At 41.6% G+C, this 27,449-nt stretch overlaps 2 protein-coding genes across 14 annotated transcripts in view; one reads left to right on the top strand and one right to left on the bottom strand.

The window, feature by feature from the left end:
- The window catches only part of PDSS1 (decaprenyl diphosphate synthase subunit 1), a 44,056-nt gene extending 30,508 nt beyond the window's left edge, over positions 1-13,548 (top strand). For 3 of the 4 annotated variants that reach the window (XM_004757654.3, XM_004757652.3, XM_045084961.1), the window contains 4 exons: positions 3,993-4,073; positions 4,179-4,292; positions 10,305-10,385; positions 13,092-13,548. In XM_004757654.3, the coding sequence (XP_004757711.1) occupies positions 3,993-4,073; positions 4,179-4,292; positions 10,305-10,385; positions 13,092-13,232 (417 nt within the window). In that variant the 3' untranslated portion in view covers positions 13,233-13,548. Of the gene's footprint in view, positions 1-3,992; positions 4,074-4,178; positions 4,293-10,304; positions 10,386-13,091 lie in introns of those variants that run through there. The other variant, XM_045084962.1, reaches the window with a different exon arrangement.
- Positions 13,549-13,821: 273 nt separating this feature from the next.
- ABI1 (abl interactor 1) overlaps positions 13,822-27,449 on the bottom strand; it is a 117,831-nt gene continuing 104,203 nt past the window's right edge. For 4 of the 10 annotated variants that reach the window (XM_004757641.3, XM_004757642.3, XM_004757643.3 and 1 more), the window contains 4 exons: positions 26,753-26,926; positions 23,575-23,661; positions 19,527-19,712; positions 13,822-15,522 (listed from right to left, as the gene is read on the bottom strand). In XM_004757641.3, the coding sequence (XP_004757698.1) occupies positions 15,347-15,522; positions 19,527-19,712; positions 23,575-23,661; positions 26,753-26,926 (623 nt within the window). In that variant the 3' untranslated portion in view covers positions 13,822-15,346. The remainder of the gene's footprint in view (positions 15,523-19,526; positions 19,713-23,574; positions 23,662-26,752; positions 26,927-27,449) is intronic. The other 6 variants (XM_004757644.3, XM_004757646.3, XM_004757647.3 and 3 more) reach the window with 3 other exon arrangements.

The raw sequence follows: 27,449 nt of genomic DNA, 5'->3' as shown, positions 1-27,449 counted from the left end.
GCGGGTTGTCGTCGAGCCTCTCAAGTTGAATTGGTGTGTGGCTCCGCACGCTGAGAGACAGGTTATGCATTTGGGGCCAGAAAACAGCAGAAGGGATGCCACTGCCTCGGTCTGTTGTGTCCAGGGAGGGGCACGTGTCCTGTTACTGGTGATGTTCACTTTGATGACTTGATTGTGGGGGTGACTGCCTGGTTTCTTCACTTAAAAGTTACTGTTTTTCTGATACGGGAATATATTTTGAGATTATGTAAATCTGCTTCTGATCCAACTCACCGGTTTTCGCATGTTGATAGTACCATAACGGTGGCAATGACGGTCGCGTGCGTTCTCATTCCTTTTACCCCGCGCTTCTCCAGTCTTCGATCTATGGCCTCCTGCATTCTTATTTACTATATGGATTATAACGCTTTATTGTTACTTATGTAAATGCTGAAGAATTCCATATTTGGCCAATGGGAGGACCATTGAACCCAGCTCCTCTGTCCCGTTCATCTACCCCCTTCATTCTTTCCGCACTTTCTTCAAGCCTCATCTTGTCCTTTACAGCACTGGGATTCGTAATCCCTCCAAAGAGGCCTGTTCCTTCCGGCGGAGAATGGTATTTAGAAACCAAGGTCCTGCGCTATATGTTTGTGGCTATGCGTCTCTCTCGGGCCTTTTATATCTCATCTATCTCATTTATGTATTTATTTTATAATTATATAGTTATTTTTAACGTTTGAGCGAGAGGGAGCAGGAGCAGAGGGGAGGGGCCCAGGGAGGAAGCCCCGACTCCGCGCGGAGCAGGGGCGGTGTGCCTTCCGCGGTGCCTGTGCGTGTCGCAGCGGTGCCCCGACGGGCCGCGGGGCTCCCACTTTGTGCGCGTGGCAGGGAGGACCCGGGCTGCGGTGGAGCTGGAATTCGCATCGCTCTCTTCTAAAGGAACGCGAGCGATTTGGCGGACGCTCGAGGGCTTTCCCTACCTCGATCGAGCTCTGTGCCGCTGTGTCGCTCTGTGCCGCTGTGCCGGCGGGTTTTCCCACCCTCCGGAGTGTGTGGGCCCCGCCCCCCGCAGTTTCAGCGGCTCTTTATGGACGAGGAATACTCGCTCTTGACCTGGGGCTTATGCTGCCTGTGTGCCCCGCGCCGCCCCCCCCGCCCCCCCCCCCCCAGTACTAGCCGGGTTTGAGAACAACCTGTTCCGGTACTTCTGCCCTAAGGACGCGCGCCAGCGGTCGGGTCTGCGTGGGCTGCGAGGAAGACTCCATGTGCGCGCACACGTGTCTATCCCGGGGACGCGCGCGCTCATGTCTGTCCCGGCGGACACCCGCGTCAGAAACACCAGGCGCCCCCGCAGGCAGCTGGAACCCCGGCCTTTACAAGACAGGCTCTGGGGAGCCTTCTAGGAGGTGGGGCCGCGGGCCTGCTTCCCCCAGACCTGTTGGCCGAGCTCCGCAGTCTTGGACGTAACTGGTCCTGGTCGCCCACGCACCGCCGGAAAGCTACGGGGCACCACCGTCTTCGGGGGCGCGAACGGGAAGCGCTCGAGTCCCGCCCGCGCCCCTCCGTGCTTCTCGCGTGGACCTTCCCGGCTGCGGAGGGACGGACGCAGGCGGCCCCTCCCCGGGCTGCGGCGCGAGCAGTGGGCTTCCCCCCGCGCTCCGAGAGTTCGGAGCACAGGCGGCCCTTGCCCGGCCACCCCGCCGCAGCGGCCCACGAAGCGCAGCTCTGTTACGGGTCTGCGTGTGCGCCCGAGGGGGCCGGGCCGCACGGCCATGGGCTTGCTCGGGCTCGTCGTCTGGCCTCTGGGCCGCCACGCCGCGTAGGAAAGCGATGACGAGAACATTCCCCGCAGTCAGACCATTTGGGTTCAGATTCTGATTCCATCGTTTCCAGCCCCGGAACCCCTGGTCCGTGCGCCCTGGGCGTCCAGGCCTCGCTCATGAGCGAGTGACCACGCGGGAAACCTCGGGCTGGGACCTGCCGTGCTGGTGCCCAGGACAACTCGCTGTCGCCGACCATCAGCCACAGCAGCAGTGCTTCTGGGTGGCCGCGAGGCTTAAGAGACTCTGGAGTCTCCATCCTAGGAGCTCCGTAAATTTAGTCCAGTGAGTTCAGAAGGAGAATGGCTTTCACGTGTGTTACTTCTGAGGAAGAAAGCTGGCTGTTCGGTGCTGTTGTGTGTTGCGGTAACTGCGGGAGCCGGAGTGCGGAGTGCGGAGGGGGCGACCTCGCGCTCCGAGCTCGGCACCTGCCCGGCCGCCAGGATCGCGTCTGCTCAAGCGCTCAGCCGGGGTGACGGATAGCTCGACTCTCGCCGGAGGTTCTAAATTGCCTCACGTGTGGTCTCCCAGATTATTTAATTTGGTTGGAAAGAGGACCCCCTCCCTGTAGCAGTTTCGAGTTTATTATTCACTCCAGGAAGTGGCCCGCTGACCTCTCCTGGCGCGCACTTTGTCGTCGGGGGGCTTGGAGCCAGCGCGACGCGTCCCGGGCTTCCTCCGTCTCCAGAAACATCCTCAGGGCTGAGCACGTGGTGGGATCCGGCTCGTAGTAGTCACGGGGCGCGGACACTGCCAGCTCCTGTTTCTGCGCTCGGGATGAGGAAGACGGCAAACTTCTAGTGTTAAAACCAGCTGCCAGGCTTCGTGCAGAGTTCAAAAGTTGTGTGACTCGCATTCCTGGCAGCAGCCCTACCAGCTAAGGGCTTTGGATCCTGCGTTTTATAAAAATGGATGCGAAATACTAAAGAAAGCGCGGGAATGGCGGGACCTCTGGGGGGGGGGGGCGTGAGTGCGCCCCTCGCGGCCTGACTGCCGAGCCCCGCTCCGCCCCCACTTGGGCGCCGCTGACGCCTGAGCTGACTGGGCCCCGACGGGGGGGGGGGGGGGGGGGGGGGCGCAGAAACAGAAGTCAGGAGACGGATTCATCATCGGTGACCCGCTACAGGCAGGACACTGACGCCATCTGGCTGTGTCGTGCACTCAGTGTAGACATTTCCCCTCCAGTGGAGTCGATGCTACTCTTGTTCCCTGCTTTGGGGGTTTACCCGGTCTTTGTTTTCTGGAAATGTGGCCGGGCCTGCTTAGCGTGCCTAGCAGAGCAGTGGAAATGCTCCCAAGCCAGTGCCAGCTAGGTTTTTTGGGGTTTTAAAAAGACTTAGAAGTCCTGTTTCTCCTCCCCTGAAAAGCGGGGAGGGCTTTCAGGCAGTTAGTTACTTCTTGCGTAAGGAACAAGCCGCAGGACCAGTGAAGACACTTTGCTAATGAGAAAACAGTATTTGTCTGAAGCATGAGGTTGGAGGCTGTTACATATCAGGAAGTAACTGCGTTTGAGAAAAGAGTGAAATCACCAAAAATTATTAAAAGAAAGGAACTACAAATGAGGAAATAGATGGCAACATCTGTGTGATTAGAGCAGATGAGATACCTCTTCCTAAAACAAGGCCTAATCAATAGATTTTTAATTTTTTTAAATTTTTTATTTTTTTTAAAGATTTTATTTATTTATTTGACAGAGAGAGAGATCACAAATAGGCAGAGAGACAGAGAGAAAGATGAGGAGAAGCAGGCTCCCTGCCGAGCAGAGAGCCCCATGCGGGACTCGATTCCAGGCCCCTGGGATCATGACCTGAGCCGAAGGTAGAGGCTTAACCCACTGAGCCACCCAGGCGCCCCAATAGGTTTTTTAAAATGGAGCCAACCTGTAGGCCAGGTTTGCTGTGTGCTGAAAGCAGCAAGAAAGAGGACTTACCCCGGGAAAGGAGGGGTGGAGACTAGCTTCCCTAGAATCGAAGCGAACAATCTGCGATGGAGGCTGAAATCCTTCCGCTGAAAGCACGGGCATCGTGCGCGCGTCTGGTCTCGCTCTGGTGGCGGGATCGCCTGACTCTGCCTGTGACGCGGACTCATCTGCTCTTTTTCCAGGGAGTGGGTCTCTGCATCCTTGCATGCGGGGGGAGGCTGCCTTGCTTGTTGTCAGCAGCTCATTCCAGAATTCTCTCTCTGCTTCAGGTCTCTGTCCTGGGATGCCCGGACCCAGTGGTGCATGAGATTGCCTATCAATACGGAAAAAATGTGGGCATCGCCTTTCAGGTTGGTCCTCTGCTTTTTAGGAACGTGGCCCGTTGGCACAGTGGGAAGGGCGACAGTGACACCCAGGGTGGCATGCTGCTGACATCGCGTGTTCTCATTCACTAGCTCATAGATGATGTGCTGGACTTCACCTCGTGTTCTGACCAAATGGGCAAACCAACGTCAGCGGACCTGAAGCTCGGGTTAGCCACTGGCCCAGTCTTGTTTGCTTGCCAACAGGTACGTTTCCCCAACTCCCTCAGACACGGAGCTTTGTATCTTCCCGGCTCGGCCGATGGGAGGGTTCAGATAAGGAAGATGTGGGAAAGCATTTACCGAAGAGACCTCAGATCTGGAGTCCATCCTGACTTCTGTGACTGAGATGTTGGGACCAGTTATTTTTCTTCTGAGCTTTCTCTGTGCCCTTACCTGTGACCCTGAGGATGAACTGTGATGGTCACAGAGGCACTTCACAGATGAAATGCTGTATGCATTTAAGGTAGCATTATGAGGATTTCCGTGTACTTTAGGCACTGACAAGGTGAATCGTCTCCACATTTTGATTATTGGACTGGACTTGGGGTGTACCTCAGAGCCCCTTAAAAAGGCACAGGAAGGGCCTCCAAGCATGAGAAGTTCTGCAGTTCTAGAAGTTTAATGAGACCTGCTTCACAGAGGCTCGGCCATGGCCTCAAAATGTCAAGAAGTCGGTAGAACGCACTGCTAGAACCCCATAGTTCCTTCCTCAGATTGAGGGACTGTCCATTAAGGAAGGAAGTAAAGCTGCCTTCGTAGTTTCCTTAGTGTGGATGAGGGCTTAGGAACTTCACGTGCTGCAGGGACTGTGAGGCAGGCAGACGTTTCCAGAGTCTGCTCTGGAGCCCGGCCACATCCCTTGGGGCTGGGCCAAACGTGGTTTGCAGTACATTGGTTTGCAGGGACATTGGCTGGCATTTGGACATCTTTTTAATTGATTTTCATCTTTGTAGTGTATTTAAGCCAGTGAAAACTTAGCAAAGAAATAAGATGTTCATCACCATGCCACGAAATTAAAAATTGGCTCTTCGGTCTAAAATTTTAGTAACTTTTAGTCTTTCTGAGATCTTTTGCCTCTGTTCTTTCTCAGAATTTACAAAGATATAAACTATGTCTTCCATAGAACTCAGTGAGTCCATTATTGAAACCAGTGACCTTGCTTTTGATCAGTTTCTGGTCCAGGAAAGGAGAGATCATCCTTTTTTTTTTTTTTTTTTTTTTTTAATTTATTTGACAGAGGGATAACAAGTGGGCAGAGAGGCAGACAGAGAGAGAGGAGGAAGCAGACTCCCCGCTGAGCAGAGAGCCTGATGTGGGGCTCGATCCCAGGACCCTGAGATCATGACCTGAGCTGAAGGCAGAGGCTTTAACCCACTGAGCCACCCAGGCGCCCCAGGAAAGATCATCTTTTATCCACTGTCTAGCAGAGCCATAACTTGGGTAATTCTCCTTGGAGGAAGCTGATGGCTTGGGGGGTCTGGGCCAGGACAGCATATTAGTGAATAGCAGTCAACTGAGGAACGAGGGGTCCAAACACAGATGTTGGATTTTAGAAATATCTGTCCTCACTGCCAGGCTCTGTCCTTGCAGAATTTGGAGGCAGAGATGACGAGGAAATGGCGTGCTCTAGATGGCTCCTTTCTCCTATGGAGACTCACTTGTCAGCTCAAAAGGAGAATATTAAAACGTGTGCTAAGTTCTAAAAAAAACTTTAGAAAATCCCCTTTAATAGAAAATCCCCTTTATACGTTAAAGCTGACCAAGGACATTTTATCTTTTCCCATGAGCCCACATAAAAGTAGAGGATTCACGAGTCGTGTAAATGGAAAGGCATGCCCGAGGCTGGAGAGAGGGCAGTCACGGCCGCCACCTAGACAGCTACGACCACTGGTCTGTCTGCCCCCGAGACCCTGGCCAGCAAATGCGAGTCCTTGAGTGAAGACAGCTTCTCAGGATGACTAAGGAACGGGTCTTTTCTGAAAGAAGCTTGCAGTCTACCAAAAAGCTTTGGGTGTCATACTTTTCGAAATCGTAGCAGTTACAAGTGATCGCCGTGAGCCCCCGTGACGCTACGAGCTGAGTCTGTAGGAGTCTGTGAGATGACAGAGCCGGTGCCTGTCCTGCTTGAATTTGCTTTCCTCCACACACAGGAGTAAGGAGCAGTTCTCCCTTAAGATACAGTGGGTCAAAGTCAGGGGGAAAAATGGATCACTCCTACACATTAATTAGTGAGTAATACATAAGAGATTAAAAATGCTGGTTTAAAAAAAAAAAAAGGCAAGGAAAAGGAACACACAATTGCTTACAGCGTCCCAGACCGCGGTGCTACGAGTGTCTCACTGGGAAATGTGGCATCACGAGGCACCCACTCACCCTCACCAGACGGCGCGTTCCCATCTGCCCATACGGCGGTAGGGGAAGGAGTGAAAAGCTGCGCTCGGCAGCCTCAGAAAAGGGAACACACAGAGAGGCCAAGCAGGAAGTGACTGGGCAGAGCTTGTTTGTTTTTTTTTTTTTTTTTTTTTTAAGATTTTATTTATTTGACAGAGATCACAAGTAGGCAGAGAGGCAGGCAGAGAGAGAGAGGGAAGCAGGCTCCCTGCTGAGTAGAGAGCCCGATGCGGGGCTCGATCCCAGGACCCTGAGATCATGACCTGAGCCGAAGACAGAGGCTTAACCCACTGAGCCACCCACACGCCCCTGCGCAGAGCTTGTTTCTTAAGCAGACTCCCCGTTCTGTCCTGTGGCGATTAGGCCAAAGTGACTCAAAAACGTTTTAAGTCATTTTCAAAGAAAACATCAAGTTTAGGCTCTGTTGTGGATGAAACTGTCAAAAAAGGGGATTCTTGGCCAGAAATGTGTGAAAAGATTTTTACAGGGCCAAACGTGATTTTGAGTAAAATGGATTCCAAACACGAGACTGTGCAGTGTCTCCATTGTACGAAAGTGCGTTTTTTTCCTGGTTTGCGAAGGATTCTTTGGTACATTCTCTCTAATCTCACAGCTCCTCTCTGTGGTAGGTATTATGCCCACTCTACAAGTAAGAAAGCGATGCGCAAACTTGGCCAAAGTTAAACATCTGGTAAATGGCACAGCAGACAATCACACACCAACTCCTGTAAGACCAGTAGTGTTCCTTTCGCTCCACGATGTCCGATTCTGGCAGCGTGGACGCTGAGGAGAGCTTGTCTGATCCCCCGTGGGGCTTCCCGCAGAGCAGGTAACGCGTGTGCTCTGGGCCTGGGTCGCTCCAGAAGAGCCTGTGTCCGCTCCCGGGACCTGTCACTAACCTGCCCACTTAGTGGAGTCCTCGTAAGAGGTCTGTCATCTTTTTCCATAGGTGGGTGAGTTTTGTTGGCCAGTTACTTAAATGAGTCTTTGAATTTTTCCATCTGAGAACACGGAGTCTCGACCACAAGCAGCTCTGGGAAAACGCTTACCCTTTCCCACCCAGCTGTTGTTTTGAAATAGGAATTCGTTGGACCCTGCAACTTAGTAGAAGCTCCCTCTCTTTGAATTCAGTATTTCTGACATCACTCTGAAGAGCTCTCTGGATAAGTTAGTACAGGGGATTTAAGAAAAATTTCGGGATTTCTGGAGGGATCCCGGGATGACAGTGTCCTTCCAATCTGTGTGTGTACGTGGATTTTTTGTAAGAACAGAAACGTCCTGTTAAATCTTTTAAGGAGTATGTAAGTTGGATATTGAGCTCTTCAGAAACAAAATGGAAGTGTTTTTTGGTTGTGGGTTTTTGGGTTTTTTTTTGGTTTTTTTTTTTTTTTTTTTTGGTGAGATTACATTTGTTCTCAAATATCCTTTAAAAGATCTTTTCCTTTCTTCTGTTTCTCTTATTTGATAAAGTCACCAGACCCAAATGTCAGCCTGTAGCCGCACTTCCAGCTGCCATGAGCAGCCCCAGCCCCTGCACCAGCTGTCCTGGCTTCTGTCACTGTTGACTAGCTGTCCCTTAGTTACCCAGGTTTTGTGTGAGTAATCTCGCTACATTTATTGATCACCTTTCTAGTTTAGTTTAGTTTATGGATACATTTCACAGTCAGAATACGATTTGTCCTACTCTTTTTTCCGCCCCCCCTAACGATTTATTTATTTTCGAGAAAGAGAGAAAGCCTGGGGGAGAGGCAGAGGAGAACCCTCAAACTCCCTCCTAAGCATGGAGCCTGACGCGGGGCTCCCTCCCACTACCCCAAGAGCATGACCTGAGCCGAAATCAAGAGTCGGACATTCAGCTGAGCCACCCAGGTGCCCCTGATCTGTCCTATTCTTAAAAGGTCTCCCTACCCTCAAACTTAAATAGCCTGGGCAAAAATTTTCGTATTTCTCATGAAATCTGCAAGCAGGCAACTGTTGTTCCCGTTAAGGCTTCTCCTTTCTTCTCCACATCGCACACAGTAAGGGGACCGAGGAAGGCCTGGGGGAAGAGTTTGGTATTTGCATATTAAAATTGCACACACTACATGTTTAAAGGAAGGATGTAGTCACACTTACAGCAAATATTTTCTTCACACTTTTTGCTTTCTCGATGCTTTTTATAATAAAAGGAGTCAGAGAAGCCACACAATCAGCACATTTTACCACCCTTGTTGGTACAGCAGAAAGAGCTCATGTACCATAAACAAATGATTATCCCAGATGCCCGGAACAGCGTCCCGTCACCTCTGAGCATAGGGCCTTCCAATTTTGGAATGCGGTACTAAGACAAATGCTTACTTGATTTGGCTTTTTACCACCTAAATTGATTGACTTGAGCTTCCTGATGTGTTTCCTGTAAAACTTACTCGATTCTTAAAAGGCCAGTAACTAAAACAAATTACATGTTCTCATTTAAGAACTAACCGTCTGCCGGCCTCTACGTTTTCTAAGCATGGGAGCAGCTTCTGCGTGTTTAGAACTTTGTTCTGACACATACTTGACTCTGAAAGGAACACTTAATTCTTCATCTGTCATCATCCGGTTGAGGTTTTTCTCTGTGTGCCCTATTTTTTTCTTCTAGGATTACTAATACCGTGATGGTGGTTACAGGACAGCAACTTCAGGCTCACTGCCAGGGAGAATCTGGCAACTGCTGTAAGCACTGATGTGTCCAGAACCAAACATACCTTACCTCTTATGTCATGGAGCCAGAAGCTGTTAGAGCTAACGGGTGTCCGCTCGTTTGGTTAAGCAACCTCACGACACTGAGGAGGAGGGTAGGACCCACAGGTGACAGGGCTCACTCAGCTTTGGAGGCTTCAGGACTAGGGCTCTGACTAGTCTAGAGAATGAAGGGATCTGGTGTCCTGACTTCCTGGTTGTTAATGGTGACGATTCTCCCGAATTGTTGCTCCCCACTGCAGAGCACAGGTTGTCTTCAGTGTACCTGTCTCCTTTTCTCTCTTAGTGCCACAGCTTCCCTCTGGTCTTCTTTATAATCCACAACAGTAACATGACTGGCCTCTCTGCCTCTGCCTCCTCTAATTCAGTGGGTCTCAAACTTGGCTGCACATTAAAAACACCTGGCGTGCTTTTCAAATCTTGATGCCAGGGCCAGACCCCGGCCCCCGCCCCGCCCCCACCAGCAAAATCCGAATCCTTAGGAGCAGATCCAGGCAACCGCAAGCTTCCCGACTGACTCTCGTGTGCAGTCAACGTTGAGCACCCTCTGCTCGTAATACCCGCTGCTCAGACACCTCAGTGGCTTCCAGATGTCACTCAGTTTAGCACTAAAAGTAGAATGCTTAATTCCCACCCTCATCTTGGGCCACTGCTTCTCAGAATGTCAGTAGAATTCATATCATCCGGGAATCTGCTAGAAATGCGTGCTCAGGCCCCATCCCTACTGATCAAGAAACCTTGAAGCAGTGGCCCAGTAGGCCTCTAGTGATTCCGGTGCAAAAGCTTGAGAACTCTTAGAGAGGGCAGTAAGGGGATTTTAGGGATGTAGCTTGCTCTTTCTTTCTTACTCACTGGTGGACCCAAGACTAAAATAGAAAGGACACCAGAATGAACAAGATCAGCAGCTGCCTCTCCTGGGCACCCGCTCAGTCCTGGGCATGGAAGACGAATGTGTCTCTTAGCTCTGCTTCTTTAATTGCTACAATTTATTGCCCCCGCCCCCAAACCATCAAAACATTTAATCACCTTTTTGTTTTTTCCTGTTGTTATAACATTTGATTCTCACAAGAGCAATAAATAAATATTTTCTTTCTTTATGGCTAGTTCCCAGAAATGAATGCTATGATAATGAGACGGTTCAGTTTGCCAGGAGATGTGGACAGAGCTCGACAATATGTATTACAGGTAAGATTTTTTTTTTTTTTGAAGATTTTATTTATTTATTTGACAGATCACAGGGAGGCAGAGAGGCAAGCAGAGGTGGGGGGGAGCAGGCTCCCTGTTGAGCAGAGAGCCCGATGTGGGGCTTGATCTTGGGACCCCGAGACCACAACCCAAGCCAAAGGCAGAGGCCCAACCCACTGGGCCACCCAGGCGCTCCCCAGGTAAATTATTTTACGAAGAAATAAGCCAGGAGCAGGTCAGTGCAGCAGAGTTCTTTAACCAAATAACAGAACAAATTTTAGATGCAAGACCAAGTGTGGTCAATTGTTGACTTGACAAAAACTGAGGAAGAGAAACTTGTAGGATTCTTTATTCTTCTAGAACTCTTTCTGAAGACTAATTTAAGTGGTCCTGGGTAAGGTTTGGACATTAGGACTTCTTTAGAGCTACCAACATGATTTTTTTTTTTTAAGATTTTTTATTTATTTGACAGAGTCACAGGCAGGCAGAGGCAGGCAGAGAGAGGGGGAAGCAGGCTCCCCGCCGAGCAGAGTGCCTGACGCGGGGCTCAATCCCGGGATCCCAAGTCGAAGGCAGAGGCCCTAACCCACCCAGGTGCCTCTACCCAAGTGATTCTACTGTATCGTATGGGCTGAGCCCTGCTGGTTTGAAAGCCATCTTCCTCAAATCCACTGGCAGCACTGCTGCCCTGCAGTCCCCCAGACAGGCCTCCTGGTACAGGCTTACCTTTGCCACCTCCAGGTTATTGGGTGCTCACAGCCGTCCCCTCAGTGTGGACCATCCCTGGTCCCTCCTGGAACTGCCTTCAGTGGTCACTCAAGAACCCACAGAGGCAGACCGTTTCACCTTCAGGGGCGGTAAGCTTATTTCAGATATACTGCCACATATCCTCAGAACTTTCCTGTAGAAGCCAGATCTTTGTGCGTATTTTCACTTTCAATAACTGTCTTTCAAGAGTGAACTCTTTCCAAAATCTAAGTTATTTGGAGCCAGTAGAGCTAATGAATGAGATGGGTGAGCAGTTTTTAGTAAGCTAATGTGTGGTCTGATCTGTGGTTAGTGCAGTCCTTCAAATAATTACCTGTCAGATTTCCAAAAAGCAAGACCCTCTCCAAAGGATGTATTTCTCTAAGCCTCTAAACTGCTAAGCATCCTAATGTGCTACCACCTCTTTGGAGGGTAATCTGGCAGTACTGTTCAGGACTCAGGAGAAAGACTGTAGCTGATAAAGAGGTGATGTACCGGGAGAGGTTCTGCTGTCAGAATTACTGAAGGCTGAAGTGGGAAGTGGGACTGCAAAGAGGGGCAATTAACTGTCACTTTTAGCAAAACAGTGATGAAGATCCAGCAAGCCTAGACATACGTGCATTTAGAAAGGTACAAGAATGTTCTCTTAAATTCTCCGAAGACCTCTAAATCCTAACTCCCTTCACCCAGGGCTCCTTCCTAGTCCCTGTTCCTTCATTAAATGTGAATGAACAACTAGGATTTACTTAGAATTACTATTGATGAAAAGTTTGGTGAGTGAGACCAAGATAAACAGAAATATTCAGGGAAAAATATAAAATTGGGGGGTGAAAAAATACCGTATCCATGGAATAAGGTATTTAAAAAATAATAAGTACGAGCTCAAAGAATTCTAAGTGGTTGTGAAAAACTAGCTCCAGAGGAGGGTTATAACATGAAATGAACAAACCCTTAAAAACAAACAGTAAGAGAATAAAATGAGAAAAGCTTTTAGAGGGTCAGTATGATGTAACAGGCGTTTCAGAAAGAGAATCCAAAAAGAAAATGAAAAGTGTGGTCAGGAGAAGAGTTCAGAACTGGCTCGGTGTACAGCAAAAATCCTGGACGCTGTAAGGCAATAGGTAAGGCCTAAATGATGAAGAAACATTCTAAAGCTAGAATTCTATATCCTTTCAAACCATTCATTGAGTTAGTAAGTCCTCCTCCCACTTACACTATGCAGTTGAGTTATCTGTGGATGTATTTTAGTAGCAACATGGAAACCCCAAGACTGTGAAAGCTGTGAGCACTCAAACCAGCAGAACAGGCTGCATCTGATAGAGACCTGCTGGGGCCGGCACGGGCACAGCTGGAAGGCGGTCAGTCTAACAAACAGGATGAGGAAGGCAGTAGAAAGATCAGGCAGTTACATTCAAGAGTGGGATTTGGTATACTAAGGTAAAGCAAAATAAAATGCATCCTATTTTGTACCAGTAAAGTACAGAATATCAGAGGCCTTTCAGAGTGACATCAGGAATATTCTACTCTGGTTAGGCTAAATCCTCACCTTTCTCAGCACAAAGGCAATAGATAATGACTGAAGTTGCTAATTAAGACATTAAAACCAGCAGGTAAAGCTGGGCTCTGTGGAAGAAGGGAACTGTTGATCTCCATCCTTTGTGCTTTATTATGTATATGTTTGTTTTTTAAATTTATAACTTTATCACTTAAAAATCGAATCCTTAAGGGAAAGTAGGTGGCTATTTTGATATTAATGAGTTAGTTGCTTTGCACGCTGATTCAATACAAAAGTGCTTCCATCTGAGGAGAGTGCATCAACGCAGCAGGCGTGGAAGCGGGAATGATGAGCTGGGGGAGAGAGCACTGGATCACGACAAAGACATTTTAACTGTCACAGCAAGAATTTAAGAGCTGAGCAGAGAGTGAGGAGTCTGTCCCCTTTTGTTCTTGACCCACCAGAGTGACGGTGTGCAGCAAACCACCTACCTCGCGCAGCGGTACTGCCACGAAGCAATACGAGAGATCAGTAAACTTCGACCGTCCCCGGAAAGAGACGCCCTCATACAGCTTTCAGAAATCGTCCTCACGAGAGAGAAATGACAACTCTTTCTGTTACTTCTGGCAGCTATTTTACCAGACCGTGCCTAAAGAATTTTGTGAAATATTCTTTGCTTCATGTGCAGGTAACCAAAAATCATTTCAAAAAATCATTTCAACCTTATTGATGGGCAATTTTTTTTTATTGGCAAAGTTTTTCAGAAAACTTTTTAAATGTAATTAAACCATCCGAATCTGTAACTCTAGTTCTGTAAATTCTAATCGAGGTATCTTGATGGTTATATGTGGTATTGTTTACACTGTTAAGATCCACATGTAAAGCCATTACACAAATAAATAATCAATGTTAAAATTCAAATGGTTTATCGTGTTTCACCATAGGAGTAAAGGTCACAAAAAATGTGAAGTCTACATTTCAATCCACATTAGATTTTAACAGTATCCAAAATTTCATATAGGAGAATGGTTTATTATAAAAGACTGTACATAAAATTTAGACAACAGGTTATATACAAAATTAAGAGAACATTCCACTTGAAAAAATGAAAAAGGTTGCTAGCTGATCACTAGTGATACTGAAATCCTGTTTAAAATTAACAAAGGCAAAATGCATATACAACAGTCACGTTGATTTGGTAGCAATAATGGCCTTTAATTTTCAGGAATAAATGTTCTGCACTAGTCTTACCATTTACTATGCTGTTACACGTCTGTAACGCCCAGTACATAACTGTAATTTGAAATCCAAACAAATCTTCAATACACAGAAACCCACACTTGAGTGCTCTACTTTAATATCCTAGGCAATATTGAATTACACACAAGGTAAGAAAAAAACATCCCTCTAACCTTCCCTTAAATTAAGAGGAGACACACAAAGTGCATGTGTTGCATTTCAGTTATTTCAAAAGACAATATAAATTTGTTGGTCAGGTATATTCCCCGTTCACTGATTATATATGATCCACCTTTTTTCGAATTATTTTCTTAAAACGTTTTTATGTTGCTAGTGCCAGGTAATGGATTAAATAGCGCCTATTCAAAAGTCAGTTGCACCCACTTCCCCACTTCTACAAAAACAACATGTAAAAGATAATTTCCTTTCATTGAACCCCGTATACAACAATCCACTGGAAAACCCAAGGACTGATACAGCAGTCCTTAAGAATTTTACGTACAGAATGTGCATACTTTAACACATTTTCTTAGCTTTGAAAAAGTTACTTTAGAAAAGGAATTCAGCAGATTGACTTGTAAATACCCATCTCAGATTTTAAATCTGCAAAAACCAGTCACTGCCACTGGGACAGGTTGAGATAAGGCTAATATTTTTTTTCCAAGTTAATATATTGAGAAAATAGAACCATAATTCTGCAATAAATCAGTATCTTTATTTATTTATTCATTTATTTATTCATTTACTTATTTATTTTAAAAGCAAACCAGTGAAGGAAAGGACAAAAACCTTTGGTTCACTTAGGTATTTATGAATGGAAAAAATTTATACTGCAAATTCACTCATTCAAAAACTCAGGTGCGAGTTCCAAATTTCCAGATAACCCTTTGTTTTGTCTCACATGGAGACCTTAGAGACTCCATTCATTTCGAGAGACCTAAGTACGAGTACTCCAAGTAAATATTACACAAATTGGAAGCATCTTGGATTTTTTTTTAAGTATATTTCAATACATAAATCTGTATGCATGCTTTAAACAAATAGCATATTTCAAGAATGAGAAAGTCTAAACAAAAAGTATGACCAGCACCAGGATTGAAATTTTCTGATTTTAATATTAGTCTGACATAGCGTTAGTAACCATGCTGCACTGAACATGTAATGGTACAGTCTGAATCATGATTTGTTAAATATTATACCCCACACCCCCAGAATACTTAAGCTGGTCATAAAGTTAACTGTGTAAGTAAGTACATAAGCATAATCAGTTACAGACAGCCTCTTGTATAAATCGCTGTTTAGCAATACACAAACTGCCTCAAAGATGTATGCTTACAGGTAGACATTCAGTTATATCAATAAAACAGCATGTCCTGAAAGTATGGGCACATTTTAAAACATTTTAAGACAATTCTGTTAACCATAATAGTCCCACAGTATGACTGAGTAATAAGAACCACCTACTTTAAAAGCAAAAAATTTAATCAGTATAGTGCATGATTGATTCAACGTAGTTCCCAGGGAACAGACCAGTCACTCGGTTGCAGACTCCTTCATACCAGCCGTCGTCATTCTTCTTTATGACGTAAATGATTGCACCCTCCATAAACGATAGCTCATCATCCTTGTCTTTTGTATAATCATATATTGCCACAACTATGGACAGAACAGTTGAAATGCCATGGTGAGTGCACTATTTCCAACATTTAACTGAATTTTTAAATGCAATGCCAGTTAAATCGATAGCATAGCAAAACCAACTATTTGTACAAATACTGTTAATTCTTATATTGGTAAAAACAGGTTAAGTCAGTGGCCAACCATGTGCCTCAATCACTGGCTTGATGGTAGGACCAGACTGACAACTTAGCTAGAGAGAAGTCCACAGTTCCCACCAATCTATCCAGGAAAGATCCCTGAATTTTCATATTTATTCGATGTTTCAATTGTTCAAAAATCGACTAAGTGCCAACCATTGCAAAACACCATTTTCCAAAACAAAGCTACAGAGCCAATCAGTAAATCAGGTAACAACCCAACCCAGTTTGGAAATTATGCATATCCTGGGAGGTCAATCTCATCCTACTCATCCACAGAAAATAGGCAGAGAATTTATGGAGCCATACCTAGATTGTTTAAGAGTATTTACATAAGTTAAAGGTCAACGGGATATTTTTTAAAGGGGGAAACAGGTGAGCAAAGACCCATTAATTAAGACTTAGAGACCGGTTTCCAATTCTGTGGTTTTGATGATTTTGAGTTCAAAATGGTCACTTCCTTTATGAACAGTGCTGTGGGAAAGACGGTCACCAAAGCATTACTAGTCCTCCAAACAGGTTTGTAAATTTAATTGTTCCTTCATTCTGCTTTGATAGCCTGATAGTTCTGAAGTTACATGTAATTTTCCAGTATATGTGAAATGGTATGTGACAGAGATGTTCATTACTTCGTGTTATCTTTTTTCTTAAAACACTTCTTAGAGCACTTAAGATATTTTGGAACTTGCTTTTCCCCTGAGAAAGGTAACTTCTCCTTCTGAATTAGCGAATTATAAATAAGGAAGAGACCTAAAGTACCAATCCATAGTACTATTCACAAAATTAAAACAGGCGACCTTTTTCTCCCTTTACAAAACCATATTAAGTGAACTCAAGTCCATTCTCCTCCTGCAGCAGAATCCTAGTTAAAGGTCACTGACCTATCCAGTTTCCAAAACACCCAAAGACATACAGAATAAATAGTACTAAATTATTATCCTGTTACTACTTTTGGCTACATAACCATTCAAGAAAACGGAGTGATTACTGGAAAATCATTAGTAAGGAAAATACTGTAATAACTTAGTTAACATACTAATTAATCTGCCAATTATTTATTATTAGCTTTGGTAACATTAATTTCTTTGTATTCGGAGTCACAATACGTCAGAGTTTGGGTGTGTAGAGAACTTTCAGACTGATCTTGACAAAAGCCTGATATCCTCAAAGTTAGTCAGCAGTATGAAAGCTTTTTTTTCCTCATGGTTTTCGTTCCACTTAGACAAAGAGCTGGTAACAGTACTGAACCCAGGTCCTTCTGTAAATGAATCCTAGTTGTACCCAACTTCCCCTCCCCAATACATATATATTCTCGCATACAATAATCCTTACTGCTGAGTACTTAATCATTAATAATTCAATGTCCACTCCACTCTCCAGAATCCTAACTCATACAAAGAGCTAAACTCCTACTTCTACATGGTAAAAATTTGAAGACAGCTACCTAGTTCCCCTGCAATCTTCTCCTCAACTTAGAAACAGTGCTTTCAACTGTTTCACATTATAGGTGCACTTCCTAGATATTTTATCTTCTGATCCTCTCCTCTTGACATTCTAATATGCATGATCTTAATATGTGGTACTCAAAGTAGACATAATGTAGTATAATATAAATGGATATGATCAGATTGGTATATATACCTATATTATATATATATGTATACATTGTGTATATATAGCTCACAGTTCAACTAATATACTCTAAGAATTTGGCTTTTGGAACATTCATGGCATATTGTTGATTAATATATTCAATGAAATTTCTATTAAGCCATCTTAATTCATCTTGTGATTATTTAAAGAGGACTATTTAAAAAGACTTTAAATAATCCTCTAAATCTCAACTCTGACGTAGACTACAGATCAGCCAACAATGGCCACTGGCCAAATCCAAACCATTGCTTTTTTTGTAATTTATTAAAACTTTGTTTTATCTGAACATGGACACATCCACTCACTTAAGTACTCTCTATGGCTGCTTAAGGGCTGCAAGAGTAGGGCCAAGTAGCTGTGAAAGAAGAGACTGTATGGTTGGCAAAGTCAAAAATAATTCATTTTTGTAATACAAACGTGTCAAGTTATGTTGTACACCTGAAGAGAATGCTGCTGTGTTAATTATGTATAAAAAGTTAACAATATTTATTATCTGGTCTTTTAAAAAACGTGTGATGACCACTAAAGACTATTATTTCAACTTGTAAAGACATTTTGTAATTCTGCTCTATTGCCAAATGTCTCAACCACTGTATCATTTTAAATTTAGCAATTTTTATTAGCTCCCTATTAATCCCAATTTCAAGTTAAATTTGCTTTTCCAAACCAGGAAATAAAGGTAGTCTTGAGTTGTGTACCTAAGTTTATCAACCTCAATATAACCACCATTTATCTCTATTTAAAGGCAGAGGAGAATCTAAACATAAGGTAGAGAATATATTCAGGATTTCCTGAACAGTATGTAGAATATTCACTGTTGAAAATATTTAAAAAGGTACAGCGTAGAGAGTGTAGGCAGTGGTATTTGAGTAGCGTGTACAGGGACAGATGGGCCGCTGCACTTGTGGGGAGCACAGCATAACCTACAGAGAAGCTGAATCCTATGTTGTAAACCTGAAACGAATATAACACTGTGTGTCAACTATACTCAAAAAATTTACACACACAAATATACACACAAAAGGAAAACGCAAATCTCCTTTTAGCCATGTATTCAAAGCCAGCACAGGAGAGCGCTGCGGTCTCGAGCTACAGCTACTTGTTTAACGTCAGTTAACCGAGTAAAGGCCAGTGCGAGGGAATGTGTTTTGAAAGCAATCCAACGTGCTTAAACTACATTACAAGCATTTTCAAAACTCGACAAACACAGATTTTAAAACAACACAGAGCTGGATGAAAAAAAGCAAATAATTCTCTAAAAATGGGATTTCTTTCTTACCATGGTTTTCTTAATACATAAATTATAGTGAATGCCAGGTAATTTTGACAAATTTAGATGTTAAAGTTATACATAATTTTCATGAACTGAAATGCTAGTGATTATCTTCTCTTTTACAAGATCAACTAACTGAAAACTTTAATTGAGGCTCTTTCTCATGATAGTCCCAATTTAATTTAAGATATTTAGATATGAAAGGTTTCTCTTTTTAAGAGCTTAGAAATTTTAAGTCTTTACTAATTGTGTAGCTTTAGTAAGTCATTTAACTCCTTTAAGTAAGTCATAAGTCATGTAACTCATTTCTGTGCCTTATTTGTTTCATTTATAAAATGCAAACAGGCAAGTTCATCTCCAGCTCGAAGCCTATGTCATTTGCAAAACCACATCTAACACCGTAACATATTTTTAACTTAAAAAATAAACATGGAGGGGCACCTGGGTGGCTCAGTGGGTTAAAGCCTCTGCCTTCAGCTCAGGTCATGATCCCAGGGTCCTGGGATCGAGCCCCGCATTGGGCTCTCTCCTCAGCAGGGAGCCTGCTTCCCTTCCTCTGTCTCTGTCTGTCTCTCTGCCTACTTGTGATCTCTGTCTGTCAAATAAATAAATAAAATCTTAAAAAAAAAAAAAATTTTTTTTAAAATAAAAAAAAATAAAAAATAAAAATAAAAAAATAAAAAAAAATTAAATTAAAAAAAATTAAAAAAATAAAAAAAATAAAAATAAAAAAAAAATAAACATGGAGCATCCCTTTATATTGGAAATGTACAGGAAATAAGGCTTAACTAAATTATGCTGGCTGGTAAAGCTATTCAAAGGGTTGAGAAACATGGACTAGATGTTTTTTACAGCTCTCAAATTCTGTAAGGAGGCTAAATCTTCTTTACCTCAACTCAATGATGACTGTACCTTACCTTTCTCAATGTAATTCTTGGGGGCCCAAGCAGGATCCCCATCTGCATACGGATCACTGTACTGAACTACTGCAGCCTCTTCATCTTCATAATCCACTGGAGGTGGTGGTGGCGGAGGTGGAGAGTCATCAAATATGGGAATGTCATCTGGGGGAGGTGGTGGCGGTGGAGTTGGACTATCAGCAACTAAAAGAATTCGGATAATTGATTTGAATCAAAAATCAGAGTAAATGAAAATTCGTAAGTTAAAAGAATTTAGTAAAGCTCTAATTTGTATACAGCATGCACTATAATAAAACATGCAATGATTAGAAATAAAAGCTTGGTGTGTTAGAGCTTCTACTACTTGTGAGAATAATTTTGCAGTAATAAAATGAGCTAAAAATTAGAGTATTAGGAAGTGCTACAAATTAATGAATGCAGGAGGTTAGGAGACAATGTCTCTTTTTATGTAAGGATTACAGGAGTAAAAAAGTTTCCTTACTCCAAGGCTTGGGTCAGAACAAATGTCGCCCTTTAGTTTACCTTTAGCCTTTAGCCTACCTCCTTAAACAAGCCTTATGTCACATTTCTCATCTGGACTACTGTAAATATTATGTATACCATCACATTTAGGATTCGATTACCACTCACTGTGCACATTCAGGTCCCTAATTTTAGCTTTTAGTTGTCTTTTAGTTCCTCAGAAATAAGCCTCCAGTGGGTGGATATTTATTTTTGTCTATTTTAATCAAGAAAAAAGTTGGCAGTATCAGGTCTGCTTCTATGTGTAGGCTTTTTATTCTTTTATTTAAATTTTAACCAGAGAAATTAAATTAGAAAGTAAATAATTACAAGCTAATACAAAATCTCACTGAATATTTTTAAAGATATCTACAATCCATAATCAACATTTTAAATGCAGAAAGCAAGCTAAGAATTTTTGCATTATTGCTAGTAAAACTTAAGCATGGGATGGGGGAGATTTTCTAAGAATACATCCACAATAAAAATTCATAAAAGTGTTGCAGGAAGATGTAATTAAAAACAAACAAACAAACAAAAAGGAACTTACATCATGCAAACCAATAATAATGACTCATACCTCAAGTTGTAGATGGGTGTTGTACATGTATGTGTGTGATTTAAATAATCGAACAGTGAAATGAGAAAATGTCAGGCTAGAACTATGCTCACTGAACTACTATGATACCAGGTAACAAGTGATCCCAATATTAAGGAATTCAAACATAGAACACACAACTAATTCTTAATTCAAAATTCTGATCCACAAATTTCTTTGAAAGTTAAAGACATGAAAATGTTTTGACATAAACTGATACAAAGAATTCTATAATATCTGCAGGGGAGAAATTCAGAATACTAACATACTAACTCAAATGCCAATTTCTGGGGCTGTTTATGTGATCAAAGCATGCAGTCATAATCTCTTTGTAATACAGGTTTTAAAGCTTACTCAACCTTATTTGGAATAATGTGCTGAGACTATAACCAAGGGATCCAGATTTAGAACACCTGTGGATAACAGCCCTACCGCACAACCACTTCAATTCTGTGGGTTTTTTTTTACTTGATCCTGTTGGGGGACGAGGAAGACTATGAGAAAACAAACCCTGTGTAGTGATGTTCATTTTGATAGCTATCAAGCAGGTCTTTTTCCATCAAATACTTGGATCCATTTATTTTTGCCCTTACCTTCTCCACAAAGCTTCTAGTATTACTGAGAGGAGAAGAAAATGGGTATGAATCCATCCTAACATCAAAGAGCCAGAGCTCCTATCCTCAATTTGGTTAAAGGTATAAATTATGTTTGCCTGAATCCCTAAATTGCATTTACTCATATACATAACTTACCAGTTTCATGTTTTCACTCAACTGTCTTCATGTCCAACTGCCATGAATCTACACTGGTTTATCTCCAAATTATATATACACAAGAGCAGGGGTCTACTCAATCTTATGCTCTATGCATCATCCTTTGTCTAGCACCACACATAATTAGTTCAAAAATGCTTCCTGATGTTAATCATACACAGATGTAAACATATGAACTCTTTCAGGGGCGCATGTCTTAAACTGAAGCACATTTAGTAGGCTAACTGCCACAGGAAACTGCATATTTAACAGAACACAGAATTCGTACTCCATAAAACATGTAAGATACTGATACAGTTTATAATCAATCTTCCTAACATGCTTTCAAAGAAAATAGATCCTAAATAAAGCTGCACATTGTGCAGTGCAAGGAGACTAAGTGATTCCACTTTGTAAGTCTAAGGAAAAGAACTAAAATAAAACAGTACCACAGTCGTCTTTAGCAAAAACCATGCATGCCCAGAATTACATACATTCATACTGAATTTCTATTTAAAAAAAAAAAAAAAAAAAAAAGAGGTGGAGTGCCTGAGTGGCTCAGTCGGTTAAGCATGTGCCTTCAGCTCAGGTCATGATCCCAGAGTCCTGGGATCAGGCATCCTGCTTAGCAGTAGTAGGGGCGGGGGCGGGGGGGGTCCTGCATCTCTCAATTCCTCTACCTCTCCTCCCGCTGGTGTGCTTAGGCTGTCTCTCACATGTTCACTCTTCCTCTCTTTAATAAATAAAATTTCTTTTTACAAAACTTACCAAAATGCTAGTCAATATTGCTTTGGTCCCACTAAATGGATGTTTATTATGGCTATCTTAAAGTATCCTCTCATTGACTATAAGGCTGCTCAAGGACCAGCAATTTACCCTCATTCAGTTCTTTTCAAAAACTAAGATTCACTTTTTTATATGTCAAAGTTTTAATGTAAGTTAAACATAGTAGCGTTTTCAAACACATGTTAACAATAAGGACGGTTTTACACTCAGAAATTTCAACATTTTGGAACTACATCTCATAAAAAGCCCATTCAATCATATATAGTTCTTAAAGGTAGAAACTTTGTCTTAGAGCCTCGCACATAACACTGAATAAACAATTTAACTGGAGGAAGGGAAGAAATGTGGAGAATTATACAACAGGGTCAGCAAAAGTTGAACAATGGAATTTGCCACACTGTATTCTCCTGGAGGATGGGGTAGTCATGTGGGTTACACATTTGTTGAAACCATTCTAAAATTTATTTGTATGGCAATGATCCCAAATGAAGTAAATCACTATTAGACCACCTTACCATCTTAATCTCAACAGCTACTCTGGCCTAGTATAATTCAGTAGTTGTGGTATTTTTTATTTTGTCAACACTCACTCTGATCGAGTAGTTAGGATTACACATCGTCTGGAACCTCAAGGTAATCAGGCAGTAATATAGACTACTCTATCCTAATCAAATCCATGTATTCAAAAGAATTTCCAAAAGTCCTTAAACTGACATGTCTGCGAGAAGACTAAAAGCAGGAGGTGTGCGTATTCAGAAATATTCCTCACGGGCCTGCATGTAGCCAAAACAGAAAAGGGCTTGCCAGTCTCACACTCAAATGGATAACCTGGATATAAATTACTTATTCTTGCAGATTCATTCTTGTTGTAATAACAAATTTTTATATAGGTTCAAAATTATTTCCGTATAAAAATCTGAGGCTTTTACAAAGCTTTCACTAAAATTTTTATGTAACTAAAGGAGAAAAAACCCTGCCCCCAATGGGTAATAAATTTAACCCCATACTTTAATTTTCTATATGCTGAAGAATTTGCTGGCAACAGAATACAAAATGTCAAAATGTCTTCTAACTCCCCTAATAACTAATGGAAGCTGGTAGTTTTCATATAATTTGAATTTTTATGTTTCATTATTCTTTCCTTAAGAATCTGCAAAGATCAGATTTCATGTTTTAGATCATGTAAATAACATAAGAAAGTTGCAGTCTTGAAATTTATATGGGTCAGTAATCATGCACACAAGAGAAAAAACTGAAGACCGTGCTCTTCAGTTTCAAAATCGTATCTGCACCTGTTTTCAAGATAAGATTAGCTTCTCAATAAAAGTAAGAAAATGATGACTCATCAGCCATGCATGCTATAAGGAAACAGCCTCTACTCTTCACAGCTCAGTTTTCCCGAACTTACTGTTTTCCTGCACCCTGGCCACGAAGCCTGTGAGAGGTATCTGTGGAGTCAACTGAGGCATAGGGGGAGGGGGTGGAGCAATAGATACTGGTAGCGACAACACAGTGTGGGGGAAGTAAAACAGATAAAGGAAAGAAAAGGAAACAAACAAAAAGCAGAAGTCAGTTACAAGGACCACAAACATAAGTATGCAAAGAACAGTTTGCAAATGAAACAAAACAAAACAAAACAAAAAACAAAAAACCTGCAGAACCTTCTTCAACTTCAGTTCCCATCAGCCAACCTAAATAGAGTTGTTGCTTAGCCAACTGGTTAATTTTTTAAAAAATACATTTAATTTAACCCTAATGTTAACTGTTTGGGGGAACATTTAAGTTTACCATCACACATTTTCATAATGAATTTTCGAATTCTAAAAAAAGACTTTAAAAAAAGCAACAGCGATATTTCCAGGATATTTTGTCTTTGCCATATTGCTATAACCTAACAGGTAATATCTAGCTTTAAGGTAATGTTGTAAATCAGAGTCCATGTTATAAACAAATAAATAAATATGTTATGTTATGGAATATATGTTATGGAATAGCCGTTTATTCTGTTATAAAGACATACTAATCACAGGTTTCCTTTAAAAACCATTATATATCTAAATTTACACATAGCTCTCCAGGAAAAACCCTTGTTACTGTAAAACAAGGTATTTTCTAAGGTGACAATTTTATTTGTGAAGATATCCCTCCTAAATTTCCTATGGAACAAGACTGCTCCACATACCATGTTAATTGTTCACTGAGGTTCATAGTAAGTATTTCAAAAGTACCTTCTTCATTTTATCACTGTTCGAAATAGGAAACCTGATCTCATAACAGGTGAAAATACTCAATTATTTGCATTAAAGTAATTTATAACGAATCCCTGAGTAGCTGAAAACACTTCAACTTCTTACTGGAGAGGATGTAATTTATAGGAAATTGGTATCAAATGCTCACATACACAACATATGTATTAAAAACTGCAGCAAACTAGAAGTAAACATTCTTAAGTTTATCATTTTGTCTCATTTTTAGCAAGACAGTAACTGCCAGAGATTGCTTAGAAAGTCAGGACTGACTTTGCAAAATTCAGTTAACTGGCAGTCACCAAAACATGGCACTAAATTGACAGAGAAAGACAATTTATTGGTTCCCAAGGATCAATTAACCAAAAAGTCGTTTCAATTAACCCACTGTATAAATTCTGTTGGTAAGCATACAAATTTGAAAAGTTCAGTATTCAAAGCAGCAGTAACTTACCAAAGCAATGTAATTGCATTAATATTCATTATATGGCTAAAATTAACATTCAATTCACTATGAAACTGGTCCTCATTGATTCTGATACTTTGGATGTAGAAGGCTCTTAAATAAATAAAATGTTACAGCTTTGATTTCAAAACAAAACAAACCTCCCACAAACCTAAAAAATTTGTTTAGAAACAACCCTTAGTAACTAGACATGCTGGTTAGTACAGAGAGAAAAAGAAAAGCTATGCTATAAAGATACTAGTCACTACCACCACGTCTGGACAGAAGGGAAAATATGCACATCAAAACACTAAAAACATTTACATCCTACTACTACTACTACAGCAACCACCACTACTACCACTATCACTACACCACCAACAGTAACTCAGATTGAGGGATAGTTATTTTGAAACCTAATATTTTCAAAATTTGAATCCAAATTTCCTTTATAGTATCTAAAAAATATAGTCACTCAGTAATGAAAAGGTCTTATTTAAGAATAGGGACCCACTGAGTACTGCTGAAATAAAACTACACAAATTAGGTAAAGTGTCACCAAAAACCCTATTTGCAGCATGAACTTAATATCTAAGTGAGGCAAAGAAAAATAAAGAACATAAAGATAGGATCTAAAAACACAACATATTATGGGGGAAAAAAAATGAAAAGGTCATGAAACTACTGAGGCTAATAATCAGAAAATCCATGGAATATTCAGACTCTAGCTACCTTTCATTACGAAAAGGAAATCAGGGGAAACGTGAGATAAAATTCTAACAGGTGAAGTTTCTTGGTAGGTAATCTGGATGAAAATTTTAAGTCTGGAAAAAGGACTGTATAAATTTGGGGATTATCTGTAAATTTTGACATTTTTGCTCAAGTGTTTTTCATTTCTTAGTTTTTTGCTAGAACACAATCTTTAACTCTAAAATTTACACTGGAAATTTACAGCTCTGCTGTAAAATACAAGTTCAGAACATGCGTTATACTTCTTGGGGAAAACCAACTTCTTAGGGAAAACCAGCTTCTTAGGGAAACGGAGTACTCAGTGATGTTTTACTACTACAACATGCAGCTCTAGAGAATAGTTAGTTACAAGCGCCACATGAGAAAGTGTGCTCCAGTCTAGGCCCAGGGTTTGCCTCCTGAAGCCAATAATACTGAGCAACAAGCTCATGTCAGACGTTTTTCCCTTTTTGAGTTAAGCATCGTAACATGGAAAGTGAAATTAATGATTACCCTAAGCAATTCATACTTCCTGCCATTATATGCCAAAACTATTTGCTAATCTTTAAATATCTTTAAGCCTTTAAAAACACTGACTGCAGTTAGTGTTGAGATGTGCAATTTGACGCGAAGAGAAAGAAACCAGAAGAAAATCCTCCCCAGTGTTACAGTGATTAGAGACAGAATAAGCAGGCATCACAAATGTTTTTAATGGTTTTGAACTCATTTCAGTACAGGTTAACAAGCTTCAAAGTGATAGCCAGCAATTTCATTGTATTAAAGAAAAATTTCCAATGTTCTTTCTTTCACTGCTACTAAAGTATGTCAAACATGCTGATAAAAATAAACTCAGCTTAATTTCGCTATTTTTCTTCTCTAGTTCTATTTATAGTAATAAAAATACCCTATTAAACCATTAGTTAAATTTTAGTATGTAAGTATATTCAGTAAATCTGAATTTTTTTGAAAGTGATAAGCAATTATTTTTTGTGATAAGTAGTAATTCTTAAAATGGTAGGATTCAAGGACTGACTTCCTAAAGCAAAAATAAACATGAAATAGCATGATTTCAATTGTTGTCTATCACTGGCAAGAACAACAGCTTCAAATAATTTCCTTCAAAAGGAACTCCACTGTTGCTGTACGCCTGCCAAGCACAAGCTTACTTGAATTCTGAGAATAAAGTGGACCTCCATTAACATGAGGCTGAGCAGAAAATGGAGCAGTCACAGAGGGAGTTCGTCTGTATCCACCAGAAGATGTCGAGGAAGTGGTAGAGTTGTGTCGAGAAATCTGCCTGGTCATTGTGCCATACTGGGAACCAGGAGCTGAGCCCGGGGCTGCGGAAAAGCATTAGTCAAAAGCAACCAACAAAGAATTTGAGCAACATGTGACCTCCGAAGGCAGAACAAAGAGAAGAGGACTCTCAGTAAGAAATATTTATTGCTTCTCAAAGCCCACAGCACAAAATAAAGAGAAAAGTGAAGATAAAACACAAATAACTGTCTGAAGTTATAAACAAAAGGAAAAACAGATATTGTGTGGAAAGCTGCAAAAGTAAAATAAGTAACATTCTTAAACCTTTTAATTTAGCAGAATCCCAAATGGTATTTTGCTAATCTTACATATAAAATTTTTCCTGTATCATTTTAGAATATATAGGTTTTACCTGTGAACTATGTCTCTCCAACAAAATAAGTACCAAAAGGTAATTTGAAATGGAACACATCAGTTGTGAATATATAACAGTTGGTTTACAAGCTTCTTTTCCATTGCCAAATCTTTAGGAGCACAGGTTAAATTATAAAATATACATAAGCTAGCATATTTTCCACATATACTGCTATATTTAAGTGAACGTCT

The sequence above is a fragment of the Mustela putorius genome, unplaced genomic scaffold, assembly GCF_011764305.1.
Source record: "Mustela putorius furo isolate JIRA1106 unplaced genomic scaffold, ASM1176430v1.1 tig00000827_pilon_pilon_pilon, whole genome shotgun sequence".
Classification (NCBI taxonomy): domain Eukaryota; kingdom Metazoa; phylum Chordata; class Mammalia; order Carnivora; family Mustelidae; genus Mustela; species Mustela putorius.
Note: the sequence above shows the minus strand (reverse complement) of the source record. Positions and strands in the feature narration are given on the sequence as shown.